The sequence below is a fragment of the Asparagus officinalis genome, chromosome 8 (assembly GCF_001876935.1).
Source record: "Asparagus officinalis chromosome 8, Aspof.V1, whole genome shotgun sequence".
Lineage (NCBI taxonomy): Eukaryota > Viridiplantae > Streptophyta > Magnoliopsida > Asparagales > Asparagaceae > Asparagus > Asparagus officinalis.
Genome location: NC_033801.1, coordinates 42554983 through 42573670, shown reverse-complemented (window position 1 = coordinate 42573670; position 18688 = coordinate 42554983). Strand labels below are relative to the sequence as shown.

General features: G+C 40.3%; 1 protein-coding gene across 1 annotated transcript in view; it reads left to right on the top strand.

Annotated features, from left to right (window-relative positions):
- Nucleotides 15717-18688, top strand: part of LOC109821172 — a 13059-nt gene continuing 10087 nt past the window's right edge. Inside the window, exons 1-3 of the mRNA XM_020387361.1 lie at nucleotides 15717-16264; nucleotides 16359-16745; nucleotides 16839-16969. Of these exons, the coding sequence (XP_020242950.1) occupies nucleotides 15717-16264; nucleotides 16359-16745; nucleotides 16839-16969 (1066 nt within the window). The remainder of the gene's footprint in view (nucleotides 16265-16358; nucleotides 16746-16838; nucleotides 16970-18688) is intronic.

The following is an 18688-nucleotide window of genomic DNA, read 5'->3' as shown; positions in this document are numbered from 1 at the left end:
TCGTAATAAAGATGACCATATCAGAGATTTGAGGATGATGTTCGATCTCATGCAGACTCACCAATTAAAGATGAACCCCACTAAGTCTTTCCTCAGAATGTCCAGCGGTAAATTTCTAGGATTTGTCGTCACCACGAAGGGTATCCGTATTGACCCCAACAAAGTGAAAGCAATAAATGAATTGCAACCCCTGAGGAACCTTAAAGAACTCAGAGGATTGCAAGGGCGGCTAGCTTATATTCATCACTTCATCTCGAATCTATCCGGAAAATGCTAATCGTTTTCCAAACTCACCAAGAAGGGTGTGTCGTTTATTTGGGATGATGCTTGTCAAAAGGCATTCAAGGATATCAAAGCATATCTGGCAAATCCTCCTGTTCTTGTCACACCGGAATTAGGTAAACCATTCTTGATTTATATTAAGACGATGAACCACTCATTAAGTGCTTTGTTCGCATAAGACGATGACAACGGTCACTAACAGGCCGTCTATTACTTAAGCCGAACTTTGGTAGGTGCGGAGTCTCGGTATCCAATGATCGAGAAGGGATGCCTCGCTTTGGTGTTTGCCATCCAAAAGATGCTGTACTATCTCGTTAGACAGACAATCTATGTCATTTCAAATGTTAACCCAGTTCGGGTATTCATGACGCAACCGACCTCTATGAATTAGAGATTAGCGAAATAGGCCTTACTCCTGTCCTAGTACGATTTGCACTTCAAACAACAGAAGTCAATCAAAGGACAGACAATTTGTGATCTTTTGGCAGCTAACCCTATAACTGATGCGGCCGAATTGTATGAAGATTTGCCAGACGAAACCCATGAGGTCAATGTTACTTCTCATCAACACATTTGGCGATTGTACTTCGACAGTGCTTCCCGAGCAATCAACACGGATAGCACTTCCGGTAATTCAAAAATCTTCGAAGGAGTCGGAGTCGTCCTAGTCTCACCGGAGAAGCTTGTGATATCCCGAGCCTACTCGTTGCTAGGAAAATGCTCCAACAATGTAGCCAAATACAACACGCTGCTTATCGGACTTAGCTTTGCCAAAGAGCTGGAGGTCGAATATCTTGAAGCTTTTGGTGATTCTTAATTGATAGTCAATCAAGTTCAAAGAGAGTACAAAGTCAGGAATCAAGACTTGATACCGTACCACAAGGTGGCCATCGAGATGGCAAGTTCGTTTGAAGAATTATTCATCGAATACATTCCACATCTCCAAAACTCATACACAGATGTGTTGGCAGTATTAACAGTATCTTTGGCGTAACCTCCCGACACAGAACAATGGGTTACCATCAAAACTCTTCAACTTTTTGTGCCAGAATGCGCTTTGGAAATCAAAGAGGCGCATACGACCAAAATTGAACTCGAACCTCGAGATTGGTGATTCCCTATTATCGACTACGCCGTGCATGGAATTTTACCGCAAGGTGTAAAAGAAAGAGACTCGGTGCGACGAAGGGCACCAAGATTCTATTACAACTCAACGACCTAAACGTTATATCGTCGTGCATACGACGGGTTACTGCTTTGATGCCTCTCAACAAAAGAAGTGGAAGAAGCTATCAAAGAAGCTCATGACGGAACTTGTGGTGCACATCAACCTGATCCCAAGCTTTGCAATCATCTCAGAAGAATAGGGTATTATTGGCCAACCATGGTCAAGGATGCGGTTGACTACACTCGACGGTACCATGCATGTCAAGTAAACACAAATTATATACACCAATCCTTGGAGCACCTACATCCATCGGCTACTTCATAGCCATTCGAGACATGGGGGATGGACATCGTTTGTCCTATTTTCCCATCATCAGTAAAGGGTGACTGTTTCATTTTGGCAATCACCGATTATTTCTCAAAGTGGGCTGAAGCAGTTCCGCTAAAAGAAGTAAAGACTAGTAACGTTGTCAGGTTCATCAAACATCATATCATCTATTGATATGGAGTTCTGAGACGAATCGTACACGACAACGGTCCTTAGTTTGTAAGCAACGCCTTCATCAAATTTTGCGGGAAGTTTAGAATTGAAGATGTCTCATCGACGGCATACAATCCCACGGTAAATAGATTGGCTGAGGCATTCAATAAGACAAACATAAAGCTTTTGTCAAAGCTTGTGAGAACCAACAAGCGAGACTGGGATGATAAATTTGGTGAAGCCCTTTGGGCCTATCGTACTACAGTCTGCACACCTACCGAGGCGACTCCGTACTCACTAGTATACGGATGCAAGGCTATTCTTCCCTTGGAAATTCAAATTCCATCCCTTCGTATCACTCTCGCAATGGGAATGACGACAGAGGAACAACACAAGAAACGTCTCGAAGAACTCGAGATGTTAGACGAGAGGCGTTTGGAAGCTCAGCAGCAGATCGAGTTTTACCAAGCCAGAATTTCTCGTGCTTTTGACAAAAAAGTTAAGCAAAGAAGCTTCAAGGAAGGAGATTTGGTCCTCACCGTCCGATGGCCAATGATACTTAACTCTAAGAAAAAAGGCAAGTTTTAACCCAAATGGGAAGGACCATTTGCGATAGAGACAGTCTACTCCAATGGTGCATACCGTCTAGTCACCCAAGACGGTGACAAGATCATGATGCCAATAAATAGAAATTTCCTGAAAGAGTACTATCCTTAGTACGCTCAGGATAACTCGCTAAAACGGGAAGTTCCTGGAGAATACTGTACATGATGTTCTTAAGGATAACCCGAGATCAGCTAGATTAGCTATAATATTCCCTCACAAAACTCCCACTGTTGTTGACAATTTACACTCTTCCACCACAAAAATTCCTCACTGATCAAATTAATTAACGGTGGGTCCGCTAAAATTCTCCCTAGTTTACTCCACCCAAACTCCCGCTACGTCTGTGCACTCAACACTCCCATGGTTAGAGTCCAGATATAGTACTTAGAATTTTAATCTCCTGATCATTGATAATTTTCAAACCCCTCAGTGTTAAGTATTTGTCACTTAACACTACGAACACCCTTTGAGTGATTTGTACGAATTAACACTCCCACTGTAATTTGTACTCCCGCTCTCACTGTTCACTTGGTCAAACCTTCTTATAGTTAGGACCAAATCCAACTTCCCCTCTCGATTCCTTCAATGAACGAGAGGCCCACTTTCAAATCCAACTTCCCCACTTTCAAATCAGACTTTCCTTTCGACCAAACCTATAAAAGTTAGGGTCGTCTCAGTACCTCCTCTTGGTCAAAACCATCGAACGGTTATGGTCGAAGCCAGGATTTCTTTTCAATAAACGAAAAACTCTCATCCCTTTCCCTTCAGTCAATCCTATAAAAGTTAGGGCTGAAGTTGGAAACTCGTCTTTAAGTCAGGTAACCAATCCTATAAAAGTTAGGGTTATCTGAATCTTTTTAATTCTCAGAGTGGAGATCCCACTCTTAGTTTCATCTCATGGATTCTCAAAGTAAAAATCCCACTTTAAGTTTCTTTTGCAACCGGAGATAGAATATAAAATTCTTCCTCCCTGGTATCAGGTTCACTTCTACCCTAAGAGAAGGTCCGAAGATAGAATATAAAATTCTTCCTCTTCAGTATCGGGTTCGTCTTTGCCCCAAGAGAAGACACCACATTCCAACACTAATAATCTGTGCCTTATACACGTGGAGAATTTTATCCTGAATCCTAAGTAGGGATAAGTCAATGTCTAACACACGTTGCTGGTTTAGTCTTTCACCGACTGAAAAGACACCAGAATACAAGTCTGAGGAATTTTATCCCGAAGCCTAAGAAAGGATAGGTCAGCGCCTAACACGTGTTACTAAGTGGTCCGTTCCCGTAAAAATGACTAAGTCTACGTATTCAATATCGTAGCACTAAAAGGGTTAACTCTTTTAGCATAACGTTACATGTGAAACGGATTTAGACAATTCACATGCTAGCCTGACCCAAACGGTAGTCAATAAAGGCTCATCAAACCCGTTGATGGATGAGAGTTTGCCAAAAATCCTAAAGTCTACATCTAACACGTGTTGCCGGGTGGTCCATTCCTGTAAAAATGACCAAGTCTACGTATTTAATATCGTAGCACTAAAAGGGTTAACTCTTTTAGCATAATGTTATATGTGAAACAGACTTAGATAATTCACATGCTAGCCCAACCCAAATGATAGTCGACAAAGGCTCATCAAATCCGTTGATGGCTGAGGGTTTGCCAAAAATCCTAAAGTCTACATCTAACACGTGTTGCCGGATGGTCCGTTCTCGTAAAAATAACCAACTCTACATATTCAATATCATAGCACTAAAATAGTTAACTCTTTTAGCATAACATTACATGTGAAACAAACTTAGACAATTCACATGCTAACCCGACCTAAACGGTAGTCGATAAAGGCTCATCAAACCCGTTGAGGGCTGACGGTTTGCCAAAAAACCCTATAAGCATTATAGTTGATTATTCTAAGCAGAATGAAAAATCATAATAAGAATGAAAGTATACTAAACAAAAATATATTTTCATTAACAAAATCAAGCGTTCAGATATATCAAATTGCGGTTACTCTACATCAAGCTTATGACTAAGGATTTGTTGCTCTAATTTGGATAATTCTTCGATAAAGGTCCGCTCAAGCTCACATTGCAGTTCCGCCTTGAAAGATTCTTCATAGATGGATAAAATTCTAGCAGCTTCCTCCTCCATTTTGGCTAATCTCTCTTCTGAGAGCGTCACCTTGCTGGATATCACAAGCCTACCATGCTAAGACACTGCATGTGTCTTGGTCGAGGCCAAGACACCGCAAGTGTCTCGGCCGAGGCCAAGACACCAGAGGTGTCTCGGCCTAGGCTGAGACACCCTTGGTGTCTCAGCTTGGCCGAGCACCCAAGGTGTCTCGGCTTGGCGAAGACCCCCACGCGTCTCGGTTGTGGCCAAGACTTCGCGGGTGTCCCAGCCCCCAAAAAGCTGTTTTGCTGTTTTTTAAGCTATTTTTCGATCGTTAACCGCATAGATTAGTTCTAACTAATCCAATGTTATCCAAGAACGTGATAAAGTGGTTATAACTGAGGATAAAAGTGAATCGGCCGTTCTTATCTGAAAACAAAACTCCTGAAGCCTATAAATATAACCCTAGGGCCTTTATTTTCAAGGATATGGAATTCTCGAGCGTCGACGAAGCCTTACTAAATTGAAGACCATAGGAGCATGAATTTCAGAATAGAGGAGGAGATCGGATCGAGGTCTTTAGCATAAAGAAGAAGCGTTCATCAGATCTATAGTTCCTGATTCTTTTCCTTAAGATTGCCCGGTTGCGGTGATCTCGAGAAGAGTGGTTATCTCGCTGTTACCGAGATAATTGCTTCGGTTTCTTGATTCCTTCATGAATCAACGAAGCTTCGGATTGATCTGATCATTTCATGGTTCACGGATATCAACATCCCCGTCACAGGCTAAGATCCCACGTAAGCAGCGGGAGATAAACGTCCGCTGCGTTTGTTTGAAAGAAAGTTGTAATCTTTTGTTGAAAGTCTTATAAAAAGACTATTTCTTTGAGTTTGTCGTAACGCTCAAAGTTGCAATAAACTCATCAACAAAATCAAATTTCCATCTAAACAAGCTGGCGACCACAGTAGGAGCCAACAGCCTTACTGCTAAGGCTGTTGTGCCGTAGCCGATGATCAAGATCCTCGTGGCTGAAGAGGTCAAATACTAGTTCGACCAACAGAAGTTTGAGGAGTACGTCTCCTCCTCCTCCTCCAGATCTGCCTCTCCTTGCAAATTCAAGAAGATCTCCTCCTCCCAAAATATCCATTAGTCTTCAGATTTAAAGACCTAAGAAGGCGATCTCCCCGCTATCGCTGCTGCAATAGCACCTCGTAACGATCCGCCGGCGTCCGATGAAGCCAAAGCCACAAATCCGGACACCGCCTCTCTTAAGAAGACTGCTGAAGACGTGCCAACTTTATCAAAGAGAGCTTGTCAGAGATGCCGTCAATGTCTCGTTCACCAATTTGCTAAGGCTTTGGAGCAAGTGGATAGGCTCCGCTACCAAGAGTCCAGGAGACACCAAGTGGCTAAACCATCGCCACAGAAAGCTTTGAAATTCTTCTCCAAATCACCTACTAATGAATGGATTCATGTCAAATGGAACCGTTCCACTCTGGAGGAGCGCATTCAAAAGTGCTGCGCACTTCTTGCGCATGCTCGGATCCTTGTGCGAAAAGCACAAGAAATGCAGAAAGAAGAGGCGGTTAAAAAATCGCTCAAGTATAAACAGGTTTGGATGCCAAAGGTCAAATCAGCGCCTAAGGGAAAAACAAACGAAGTTACTATTCAGCCATCGTCAACTTCAGATCCCGATCCCTCTACTCCCGCACATCCGGCGAAGCCCTACGGTAGCATAGGTATCTCCAAATTCAGAATTCCATTGAAGGATCACCTGGGTCCTCTACATGAAGATCGAGGAAAAACTCCTGTCAAAGAACGCTTGCGATCAATGAATAAATCCCGAGCAACTCTTCAGGCTGGGGGTCGTACACGACCTCTCAACAAGACTATTTCTGTAACTGCCCACTTGGGGGTGCGTACAAAAGGCCAGGAGCCCGTTAGGATTTCACCCTCACAAAGGTATGATTCCAAACGTGTGACTCCTGCAAACGCCAACAAGGCGTTACTTATTAAGAAGAAAATGTGTCTGGCAAAAGACAACGTTATACATCATAAACAGCCAATAGGTTGCTCTGGCCACAATGCCGATGAGTTGTACTATCAGGCTGGGGGTAAGTCTCGAAAGAGAAATACCCCAGAAATGGACTCTCACTACCCTTGTAAGAGATTTATTAGGACAGTATTATCAGCATGTAGCTACCCCAAGACCGCTCCACAGAGGGTCTCGGTATTCTAAAGGCTTTCCTCTGAAGTGACGAAAACCAAGCCAAAGCGTTTCTACAAGAAATGATTGGTCGTTCAAGGTGACAAACTTCTAGAAGTCAAGGTTAATATGGCTGACAAGGGAAAATCGACTCGACCTTCTAGTTCTGATCCGTTTATATTGCATCGTCCAACCCGATTGCTATCGGGAACTATTAGACAAAGGGATTATTAAAGGATGAATAGAGGGCTATCCTCGGAGGATGAAGCATCATATGCTAACTCTACAGTCACTTTTGACAAAACAGTATCTAGCTCTGGACAATTCCACGAAGTGTTTATGCTTAACACCGAGGAAGTAGCCAAAATAGTTGAGGATGCTCTAGCCAAGCAGAAAGAAGCATTCAAAATCAAAATGGAAATGACTATGTAGGAGATGAGACAAATGCACGACTAACAGATCCAATCCTTATCGAATCAGATAGGTGAATCCAGTCATCGTAACAATGTTAGCGAAGCAGCTAGCGATTCAGACATGGATGAATACATCAATGCTGATGACCCTCCCATTGACCAAAATGCTAGGAGTGACCCCACTAAGAATAACGACGTCGGGGTGGTCCCACCAATGATGACAACACTGGGGGTGGTCCCGTTGTTCCTCCTCAAAATCGACCAAGGAAGGAGACGAGCGAGGATGAAAAGATGAAAGACCTCAAGAGCAAAGTCAACGCTCTGATGTCTACTAGTGAGGTAAAGAAGACTGGTATTTCGTGTCCTTACCCAAGAGAGTGGGAGTCGATCCTGTACCCGACAAAGTTCAACCTGATCAACTTCACGCCATTCGATGGGAAGAGCTCACCCACTCAACATCTGATCTACTTTAAGTCCCACTTGGGCATGATCTCCGACAATGAAGCCTTGATGGTTCAGTCATTCGTTGGCACCCTTTGCGGGCCTGCCTTCGATTAGTACCACTGTCTCAAGCCTGGAAGCATCAATAGTTGGGACGATATGGAGAGCTCATTTCTCAACAGTTTCTTTGATGATGATGCCGAGGTATCAATCAGAACACTCTTTGAGGAGAAACAAGAAGACGAAGAGACGGTCGATGATTTCATCAAGCGCTTCCGAAATAAGGTGATGAACTATCGAGATCCAACCATGGAGGACTTCATCCTCCAAACCTGTCATAACAACCTCTCCATTGATATATTGGAAGTTGTGGGAGTAGCACCCTTCAATACCTGGAAAGAGTTGAAAGTGCACGAAGAGTAGGCCAAACGTTTCCTCAGAAGGAAGAAAGTCGAAAGAAGCCAACCGGTGGCCAACCCTCCAAAATCAAACTTTGCCTCCCGTGGCAAGGAGAAGGCACCTGCACTAGCTGTTGATGTTAATCAGACGTCACAAAAACAACTCCGGAGACAATAAAAGACTTCGGATTCGAGACTCCAAAAAAAGTACTCCTTCAAGGACGGAGATGTTCTAGCTATTTTTGAGTCCCTTCTTGAAAACAACAAGATCAAGCTCCCACCTATCGCAAATCAGGAGGAAGCTAGTAATACTTCGGATCCAAAGTACTACGCGTAACACAGAAGAATCCTTCACCCCACCAAGTCTTGCTTCTCTCTCAAGAATAGCATCCAAACTTTGATTGAAGCCGGCGTCATAACACTGGGATAAGCCAAATGAGCACGTCGCACTCCGAAGAGTATACGAGTATAAACTGCTTCTCCATATACTCTAACAGGTATATGAGTCTAAACTATTTCCTTTCTTTCACGGGAAGTTCCTAGAGAGTGCCATGCCTGGTATACTTAAGGATAACCCGGTCATCCAATTAACTACAATGTTAGACCCGGTTTCGCAAAGGAAGCTGAGAATGGATGATTTATGTAATGGGAAGTTTTCGGAAGAATGCTAAATGGTGTATTCTTAGAGATAACCCGGTCACTACAAAAAAGTGATAAGTGAGAAACTCCCACTCGGACTCTGAATGTTCAAGGGTGAAATATATTTTATTGTCGGGATCAATTCCACTAACTTCTAAGCACTCTTTTGCTAAGATGAGATTTGATTACTTCGTTGGATCAATCTTCCCTCACAAAAAACTCCCACTAGTGTTGACGATTTACAATCTTCTACCATAAAATCTCTCACTGATCAAATTAATTTACGATGGGTCAACTAAAATTCTTCCTGGTTTAATCCACTCAAAATCCCGTTGTGTTTGTGCATTCAACACTCTCACTATTAGAGTCCAGATATGATGCTTGGAATTTTAGTCTACTAATCTTTGATAATTGTCAAACCCCTTTGTGTTAAGTCCTTATCACTTGACACTAAGAACCCCTACTAAGCGATTCGTACAAGTCAACACTCCCACTGTGATTTGTACTCCCACTCCCACTGTCTACTCGGTCAAACCTTCCTAAAGTTAGGACCACAATCAAAATCCCCTCTCGATTCCTTCCATGAACAAGAGGTCCACTTTCAATCTGAGCAATCAAACCTATAAAAGTTAGGATCACCTCCAACCTCACTTGGTCAAACCTGTAGATAGTTAGGACTAAGATTAACCTTTTCCTATTAGGCCAAACCTATAAAAGTTAGGGCCGAAATCGAAATTTTATCTTAATAAATGTGGAATTCTTTACTTGGATTAAGCAACCAATCCTATAAAAGTTAGGGTTGCTTGAATCTTTTCGATTCTCAGAGTGGAGATCCCACTCTTAGTTTCTTGTTTCCGGATTCTTGGGGTGGAGATCCCACTTCGAGTCTCCTTTACAACTGGAGATAGAATATAAAATTCTTCCTCTTCATTTTTGGGAGATAGAATATAAAATTCTTCCTCTCCCATTTTGGGTTCGTCTTTGCCCCAAGATAAGATACCATCCTTCAACTCTAAAATCCATGCTTCACACGCACGGGGAATTTTATCCTGAAGCCTAAGTAGGGATAAGTCAACGCCTAACATGCATTGTCGGTTTAGTCTTTCATCGATTGAAGAATACACCAGAATTCAAGTCTGAGGACTTTTATCCCGAAGCCTAAGAAGGGATAAGTCAGTGCCTAACACGCGTTGCCGGATAGTCTATTCTCGTGAGAAAGATAAAGTCTACGTATTCAATATCGTAGCACTAAGAGAGTTAACTCTCTTAGCACAACGTCACATACGGAACGGACTTAAACAATCCGCATGCAATCCCGATTCAAACGGTAATCAGTAAAGGCAAGCTAAATCCTTTAAAGGCTGAGGATTTGCCAAAAATCCTAAGTCTACGTCTAATACACGTTGCCGGTTTTGTCTTTCACCGATTAAAAAAAACACCAGAATCCAAGTCTGGGGAAGTTTATCCCGAAACCTAAGAAGGGATAAGTCAATGTCTAACACGCGTTACCGGTTAGTCTTTAACCGTAAAAAGGATAAAAGCCCACATATTCGATATTATGGCAGGTTGTTATTAATAACACCATAATCCGTGCCATATACGTGTGGGGAATTTTATCCTGAATCCTAAATAAGGATGAGTCAGCACCTAATGCGTGTTTCCGGTTTAGTCTTTCACCGATTGAAAAAGACACCAGAATCCAAGTCTGGGAAAGTTTATCCTGAAGCCTAAGAAGGGATAAGTCAGCGCCTAATACGCGTTGCCGGTTAGTCCTTAACCGTAAAAAGGATAAAAGCCCACATATTCGATATTGTGACAGGTTGTTATTAATAACACCATAATCCGTGCCTTACACGCGCGGAAAATTTTATCCTGAATCCTAAGTAAGGATGAGTCAGCGCCTAACACGCGTTGTCAGTTTAGTCTTTCATCAATTGAAGAAGACACCAGAATCTAGGTCTGGGGAATTTTGTCCCGAAGCCTAAGTAGGGATAAGTCAGCACCTAATATGCGTTGCCGGTTAGTCCTTGATCGTAAAAAAAACAAACACCCACATATTCGATATTGTGACAGGCCGTTATTAATAATGCCAAAATCCGTTCCTTACATGCACGGGGAACTTTATATCGACTCCTAAATAGAGATAAGCCTACGCCTAATACGCGTTACCAGTTTTGTCTTTCGCCGAGTGAAAAAGACACTAGAATCCAAGTCTGGAGACTTTTATCCCGAATCCTAAGAAGGAATAAGTCAGCGCCTAACACGCGGTACCCGGTAGCTATTCCCGCAAGAAAAATAAAGTCTACGTATTTAATATCGTAGCACTAAAAGAGTTAACTCTTTTAGCACAACGTTACATGTGGAACAGACTTAAACAATCCGCATACTAGCCGACTCAATCGGTAGTCGGTACAGGCTCATCAAACCCGTTGATGGCTGAGGGTTTGCCAAAAATCCTATACATGTGAGAGTCATTGACGCACCAGCTTCATTAGTTGTTCTCGTGACTTGGGTTTGCCAAAAATCCTATACATGTGAGAGTCATTGACGCACCAGCTTCATTAGTTGTTCTCGTGACTTGTGCATCCGACAACTTTAGGATAAGATCCATGCATACAGATGAATCAACTTTAATAGTTAGTCCTGCAGCCTAACAGTTGAGATTGCCACGCTCTAATACCTTAAGAGCCTAAACTATATAGACTCCAGCAAACGCATGAGTATAAACTGTGTTAACACCGGTCAATGCGTAGCCCTAGGTCAATGCCAGTCAACGCATGATAAAAGTCAACGTCGGTCGATGTGAAACCCTAAGGTCAACAACGGCCAACACGTAGCCCTAGGTCAACGCCAGTCAACGCGTTGCGATGAAAGTCAACGCTGATCAACACATAACCCTAAAGTCAACGTCGGTCAACGCATAGCTCTGAGTCAATGCCAGTCAACACGTAGTGTTGAGTCAACACCAATCAACACCGTTGTGATGGAGATAATCAATTCAAAGTCAACTCAATGGCACGAGCCAAAACCAACTCACCAATTTTGATTCGAGACTTCAACGACGGCCAGACGATAAACGCAGTGCCGGAAGAACTTCAGTTATTCATCAAAATATTAAATAGACTAAAAAACAAAGAAGTAAAATATTGAAGCTGACTACATGTCTTTTCATACTGACTGAAGGTTAGACCGATCACATCCAAAGTATTTTAGTCTCTTCCATAAAAGAAACGAGACTGAAATACTTTGAAGGGGTATCTGTAGGCGTCTAAAAATGCTTATAGGTTCCCGCACACGGCTCGAGACAGAGAGAATATGATGAACATTACTATCTAAGTCACAAAATCTTAATTGGCGTCGATGAGCACATGAAGCATGTCGACAAATCGTGTGAGGCAACGGAACTTCAGAATAACGAAAACACGAACTGATCGGGAGCTACGCATTGCTTACGAAAGTCGAAGCATCCCTCATGTTCCATATACTCCACATGTGATTCAACTATGGAAACTTGTAGATCTCCTCGTCGGCTTTCCTACGCACTTTGAATCGCGTGATTCCGAGTTAGGATGATGAAAATATGATGAAAACGGACGGGACGTACGAAACAAAGCCCAGAGCCAAAGCCCTGAGGCCAAGACACCATAGGTGTCTCAGACATAGCTGAGACACCACAAGTGTCTCGGCCATGGCAGAGACAGCGCGGGTGTCCTAGACCCTAAAAAGCTGTTTTGCTGTTTTTGAGCTGTTTTTCGATCGTTAACCGTCTGGATTTGTTCTAACTGATCCAATGTTATCCAAGAACGTGATAAAGTGGTTATAACGGAGGATAAAAGTGAATCGGCCATTCTTATCCAAAAACAGAGCTCCTGAAGCCTATAAATACAGCCCTAGGGTCTTTATTTGTAAGGATTTGGAATTCTCGAGCGTCGGCGAAGCCCTGCTAAATTGAAGACTGAAGGAGCACGAATTTCAGAAGAAAGGAGGAGATCGGATCAAGTTCTTCAGCATAAAAAAGAAGCGTTCGTCAGATCTATAGTTCCCGATTCTTTTCCTTGAGATTGTCCCATTGCGGTGATCTCGAAAAGAGTGGTTATCTCGCTGTTGCCGAGATAATTACTTCGGTTTCTTGATTCCTTCGCGAATTAACGAAGCTCCGGATCGATCTGGTCATTTGGTGATCCATGGATATCAACATCCCCGTCACAGGCTAAGATCCCACGCAAGCAGCGGGAGATAAACATCCGTTACGTTTATTTGAAAGAAAGTCGTAATCTTATAAAAAGACTATTTCTTTGAGTTTGTTGTTACGCCACCTAAACAATGTGCTAGAGACCAACACTTAGAAGGTGTGGAGTGTAGTTACATTGTGAGATTGTGAACGTTGATAGGTGAGCGTTGAAAACCGATATTGTGTGGTGTAAACGTTATTCAGTTGAGCATAGAAAACCCGATTGTGATAGTGGAGATCTCCTCGAGGTGAGGAGCAAAGACGTAGGTCGTGAGGACCGAACTCCGTGAACATATCATTTGTTTGTGATTACTTTGGCGCACTTATTTTTATGTTCATATCTTATATCGCCTTTGTATATTGCTTGTTGCTTATATTGCCCAATCTTATATCGCCTTTGTATATTGCTTGTTGCTTATATTGCCCACTATCTAGTTTAGATTGTTTACCCTTATGTTATTTGTATATCCTCGCCCACTATCTAGTTTAGATTGTTTACCCTTATGTTATTTGTATATCCTCGCATATATCTCATAGTATATATCATTGCTAGGTTATTTTCCTTTGTTCATATTACATATTCTTGCTCATAACATATTGTATATCTATCTTGCAAGAATAGTTTATTTGAATTAGTTTTAATTGGCATAAAATCGGATTAGATTAGCATAAGACCCTAATCACCCTCCCTCTAGGGTCTAACAGCAAGTTCGTAACTTCAACTGGGTTTTTTTTAAAACCGATACTTTGGGATCTCATCATAAATACTGTATGTATTTGGGGTTTATCCACATGGGGCAGAATATAAGAGGCCTCGTCACATGAAGTTTTCACTTTTGGGGCTTGGACACATTTTCCCTATAATTTAACATAGGTATAATTTTTCATATATGAATTTAGGGTTAATTTCAAAAGACCCCCTCAACTATGGTGAATGTCTTAGAAAACTCCTCTCAGGTATTGAAATTGAGAAACACCCCCAAAATTTTGGCATATTATAAATAAACGTAGCCAATATTGAAAATTAGAGAAAACTCCCCCTCAACTATGGGGTGTCTCAAAGATCCCTCTGATTAGTCACACTTTTCTCATCAAGCCCGCCAGATGTCATTTCAAAATGTATAATAATTAAAATACCCTTTTAAACATCAACTTACACAATTACAAAGAAACCCCTAACCGGTAGAAAAGAACTATTTTCAATTTACAATGCTACTCACCCTCTTTCGCTTATCCTAAGAAAATGAGAATATTTTTTTATGATTTAGGGGTATTTTGGTCTTTTCTCATTCACCTTTTTGCATGTGACATGATAGATCTAATAGTGTTAGCTTTCACTGTGTAAAGTGAGAATATTTCATGGGGTTTCTCTAATTTTCGAACTTGAGGATGTTATCTATAATAGGCTCAAACTTGAGGGGATTTTCTCAACTTAAAAATAGTTGTCAGGGTTTTCTAAGACACACCCTATTTGAGGGGCTTAAATGAGAAAAGTTCAAGGGGTCATCGAAAATTTTCATAGTTGAAGGGAGTTATATACATTTGTTTTTTTTTACTTTCTATATTTAAATATATAATTATGAGATTTTTTTAAATTATGAATATCTATAGTCAGATAAGGATTATGGGAAAAAAACCTTTCAAGTTCTTTAAGATGTGGAAAAAGCATGAGAGATACATGCACACTATTTCTTCTGTTTGGCAAACCTCTTTTACAGGATGCAAAATGTATTCTATAGTAAACAAATTGAAGCTGCTGAAGAATGCTCTAAAGGATTTTAACAAGAGAAATTTTTACAACATTAGTGAACAAGTGATTAGAGCAAGAATGAATCTGGATACCTTCAAAGGGATCCTCTAAATTCTGATCTGATTAATCAAGAAAAAATCTGTATTGATTCTTATAATAAATTGCTAGAATGTGAGGTGTCATTTTATCATCAGAAAGCTAAAATTTAATGGAATGTGAAAGGAGATAGATGTACAAGCTTCTTCCATTCTGCTATCAAAGCAAAAAGACATCAAAATAGAGTAATGGTGCTATATAAAAGTGCAGGAAATATGATCACAGAAGGAAATGAGATCATCAATGAGTTGATTACTTTCTATAAAACTCTCATGGGCTCATCTTCTCTCACTTCAAATCCATATATCAATGTTTTTGGCTATGGTCCATGCTTAAATAATACACAAGCTGATACTCTATCTATTCCAGTTTCCAGGGATGAAATCAGAAATGCAGTTCACTCTATGTCAGAAAACAAAGCTCCTGGTCCTGATGGATATAGCATGTCCTTCTACAAATCAGCATGGAGTGTGATTGGTGATGACATATCTCTGGCAATTGAAGAATTTTTCAAGACTGGTAAGCTTTTAGGAGCAGTAAATGCTACAGCTATTACATTGATTCCAAAAGTGACCTGCCCCAAAACTCCATCTGACTTTAGGCCAATTGCATGTCGCAACTGCATCTATAAGATCATTTATAAAATCCTTACTAACAGAATCAAGCCTATTGTGGGAGTTCTAGTTAATGAGGCACAAAGTGCCTTTGTGAAAGGGAGGCAAATCTCTAGCAATATTCTTCCTACTCATGAGTTAGTGAAGAATTACAATAGGAAACACATCTCTCCCAGGGTTATGTTAAGCATTGACATTAAAAAAGCCTTTGATACTATTAATTAGGGTTTCCTAAAGGAAATGTTAAAAGGACTTGGTTTTCCAGACAAGATGATAAATTGGATCATGGCTTATATATCTTCCCCCAAATACTCAATTTCTCTTAATGGCTCACTCCATGGTTACTTCAAGGGAGAAAGAGGTTTAAGGCAAGGTGATCATCTATCACCTTATTTGTTTATTTTGGGGATGGAGTACCTATCTAGAAATTTGGCAAAGCTTAAAGATGACAGATCTTTTAAATTCCATCCTAGGTGTGGTGAGTTTAAGATCACACACCTAATCTTTGCTGATGATCTTCTACTTATTTCAAAAGGAGGCATACATTCAGTGAGTAAGATCTTCAATTGTTTCAGGGAATTCAGTGTTGTTATAGGCTTGGAAGCAAACTTAGAGAAATACAAAATCTTCTATGGAGGAGTTGATGAAAGTTTTAAAAGAACTGTCAAAAACTTACTGAACTTCCCTGAGGGTGCATTGCCTATAAAATATCTAGGAGTCCCTATGATATGTAAGAGATTATCTTTCATGGATTGCACTCCTCTCCTAAATAAAATCTCTGGTCAATTTCAGGCCTGTATGAAAAATAGGGGGCAATCTTATGCAGGTAGACTGTAATTTATCAAGAGTGAGGAAATTCTTGTGGGGCAGTTCTGAGCAGTCTACAAAAATTCCCCTCATTTCATGGGTACAAACTTGTTTGAGTAGGAAAAATGGTGGACTGGGCATATATTCAGCAACTATCTGGAATTTTGCTTCTATCTTGAGAATCCTTTGGCATATACATGTTAATAAGGAGAGCTTGTGGATAAAGTGGATCCATAGTACATACTTAAAGCAAAATGACATCTGGTCTGTTCAAGCAAAAAATGGCAACTCTTGGTTATGGAAACAGATTTTGAAGATTAGAGATAAAGCTCTGAGGCTATATAATGGAGCTGATAACTTGAAGATTCTCATTAAATCCTGCTGTAGGGATTCAAATATTAAAATATCAGCTCTATATACTGCTCTTTCTCCTGCTCCAGTTTCAGTTCCTTGGTGTAATACAATTTGGGAGGCTGCAAACATCCCCAGATATTCCTTCATCAGCTAGTTAGCAATTCAAAACCATCTTCTTACTCTAGATAGACTTAACAATTGGAGGATTGTAAATAGCAATAGTTGCTACTTATGCTTTGACTCCAGTTATGAAAGTAGGGATCATCTCTTTTTTGAGTGCCCTTATTCGAAGAGTGTTTGGTCTATGGTCATGGAATGGTTGCAATTCAAGTGGAGGTCTTGTGATTGGGCTCAAGTTATTCCTGGTACTGCTTCAGGTTAAGGGGAAAGGGATTCAAACAAAAAAAAAAATAAAAATAAAAAAAATGGCTTTTACCTCGTCAATCTACAGCATATGGATAGAAAGGAATGCCAGAATCTTCAAGTTGAAATATAAGATCTCTGATCAAGTTTTCAAGGAGATAAAGTTTAGCATTTTATCCAACGTTCTCAACAGCACTTTTTCGGAAACAAACAGAGCATGGATATGTTCTCTGTAATTTTTTGAGTTTTGTGATCTCTTTGACATAGAGATTTTCTTGTATTCTCAGTTGCTGAGCATCTTGCCGTGCTGAATTTTTAAAAAATAGAAAATGAATAAAATTTTTCATTTACCAAAAAAAAAAAGATTATGAAATATTTGATTGTTAGAATTTTCTAGTTAAGAGTAGATATAATTTAATGAGAATTCTTATGTAAATATAAAATGAGTTCTGCTTTGATGCACCAGTAATAGCTTTTTTTAATTATTAAATTAATAAAAAATCAAATAGGGGCCGAAAATAAAGAAGGGTAATTTCGTTTCTCCAAGTTTCACTACCCCTAATTTGTCTCCCCCCCAAAAAACTACTGTTTCACCTGTGCCTCTGCATCATTCCATTAATTTGTTTCTCTTCCCTACCTGTTTCGCATTCGCTCTTGAAAAGATAAATCACTTATTTTTAACCAAAATTCGTAGGTGACATGATTAATTACAAAATTAATTACCAACGGAAGAAATAAATAGAAAACAATATAGCACCTAAATAATTTTTGGAAGACTTTGGAAAATTTAAAAAATTCCACACACAAAGTATAAATAGAAAAGGAGTTTGAAAAAAGAATAAGGGTTTAATTTTTAAAGGAAATAAAAACAAAAGAATTTAAAATTTGAAGTCAATTTTTTTTAAAAGCTCTGTCAGGAGATCAAAACAAGATGGTGGGATTAGTTGGAAAGTTTTAAGTTTTAACTAATCATAACTTTTGTTACATTTCTTATTCGTATTTGCTAGATTAACCTTTTTCATCTAAAAGAATCATAGTAGAATTACCACTTTAGGTGTCGAAGTGCTTTCAACTAACTTATCCTTAATTAGGGAATATGAGTAGGGGTGCCAAATGGTTCAGTTTTATCCGAACAGATCCGCATCCGTATCCAAACAGATGCGGATATGGTAAGCTAATTTTAAAATCGGGCAGAAACTGTTTCAGATACGGATCTAGTTTTAATTTTTTTCGGATACGGATTCATATACGAATATGAGTGTAGGATTCAGTTGCGGATTTGGATGCAGATTTGGATACGGATCCGTTTGGATTTTTTTGGATACAGATTCAGATACGTATATGAGTGTAGGATTTAATTGCGGTTTCGAATACAGATTCGAATACAGATATCCGTAATTTAATTAACATAAAGATTGAGATCCATTTATATATCAAAACTCGTAACTGCTAACCAACCCAAAACACAAATATCTGGGTAAAAAGAACCCTAGCAAAAGGGTAAAAAGAACCCTAGCTTTATTGACTCCATTCCTTTATTCCTAACTTCTCAACCTCCGCTATCACTCCCTACCTCAACCTCTGCTGTCATTCCCCACTTCGACAACCGCTCCACCGAGATGTCGATTCTCGTTCTCCATCTCTGGCACCTGCCTCCTCTCTGTTGCCACTCCTCCCCTCTCACTCGACCTTCCCTCTCGCTCCAACCTTCCCCTCCCCCATCTCCTCTTCTC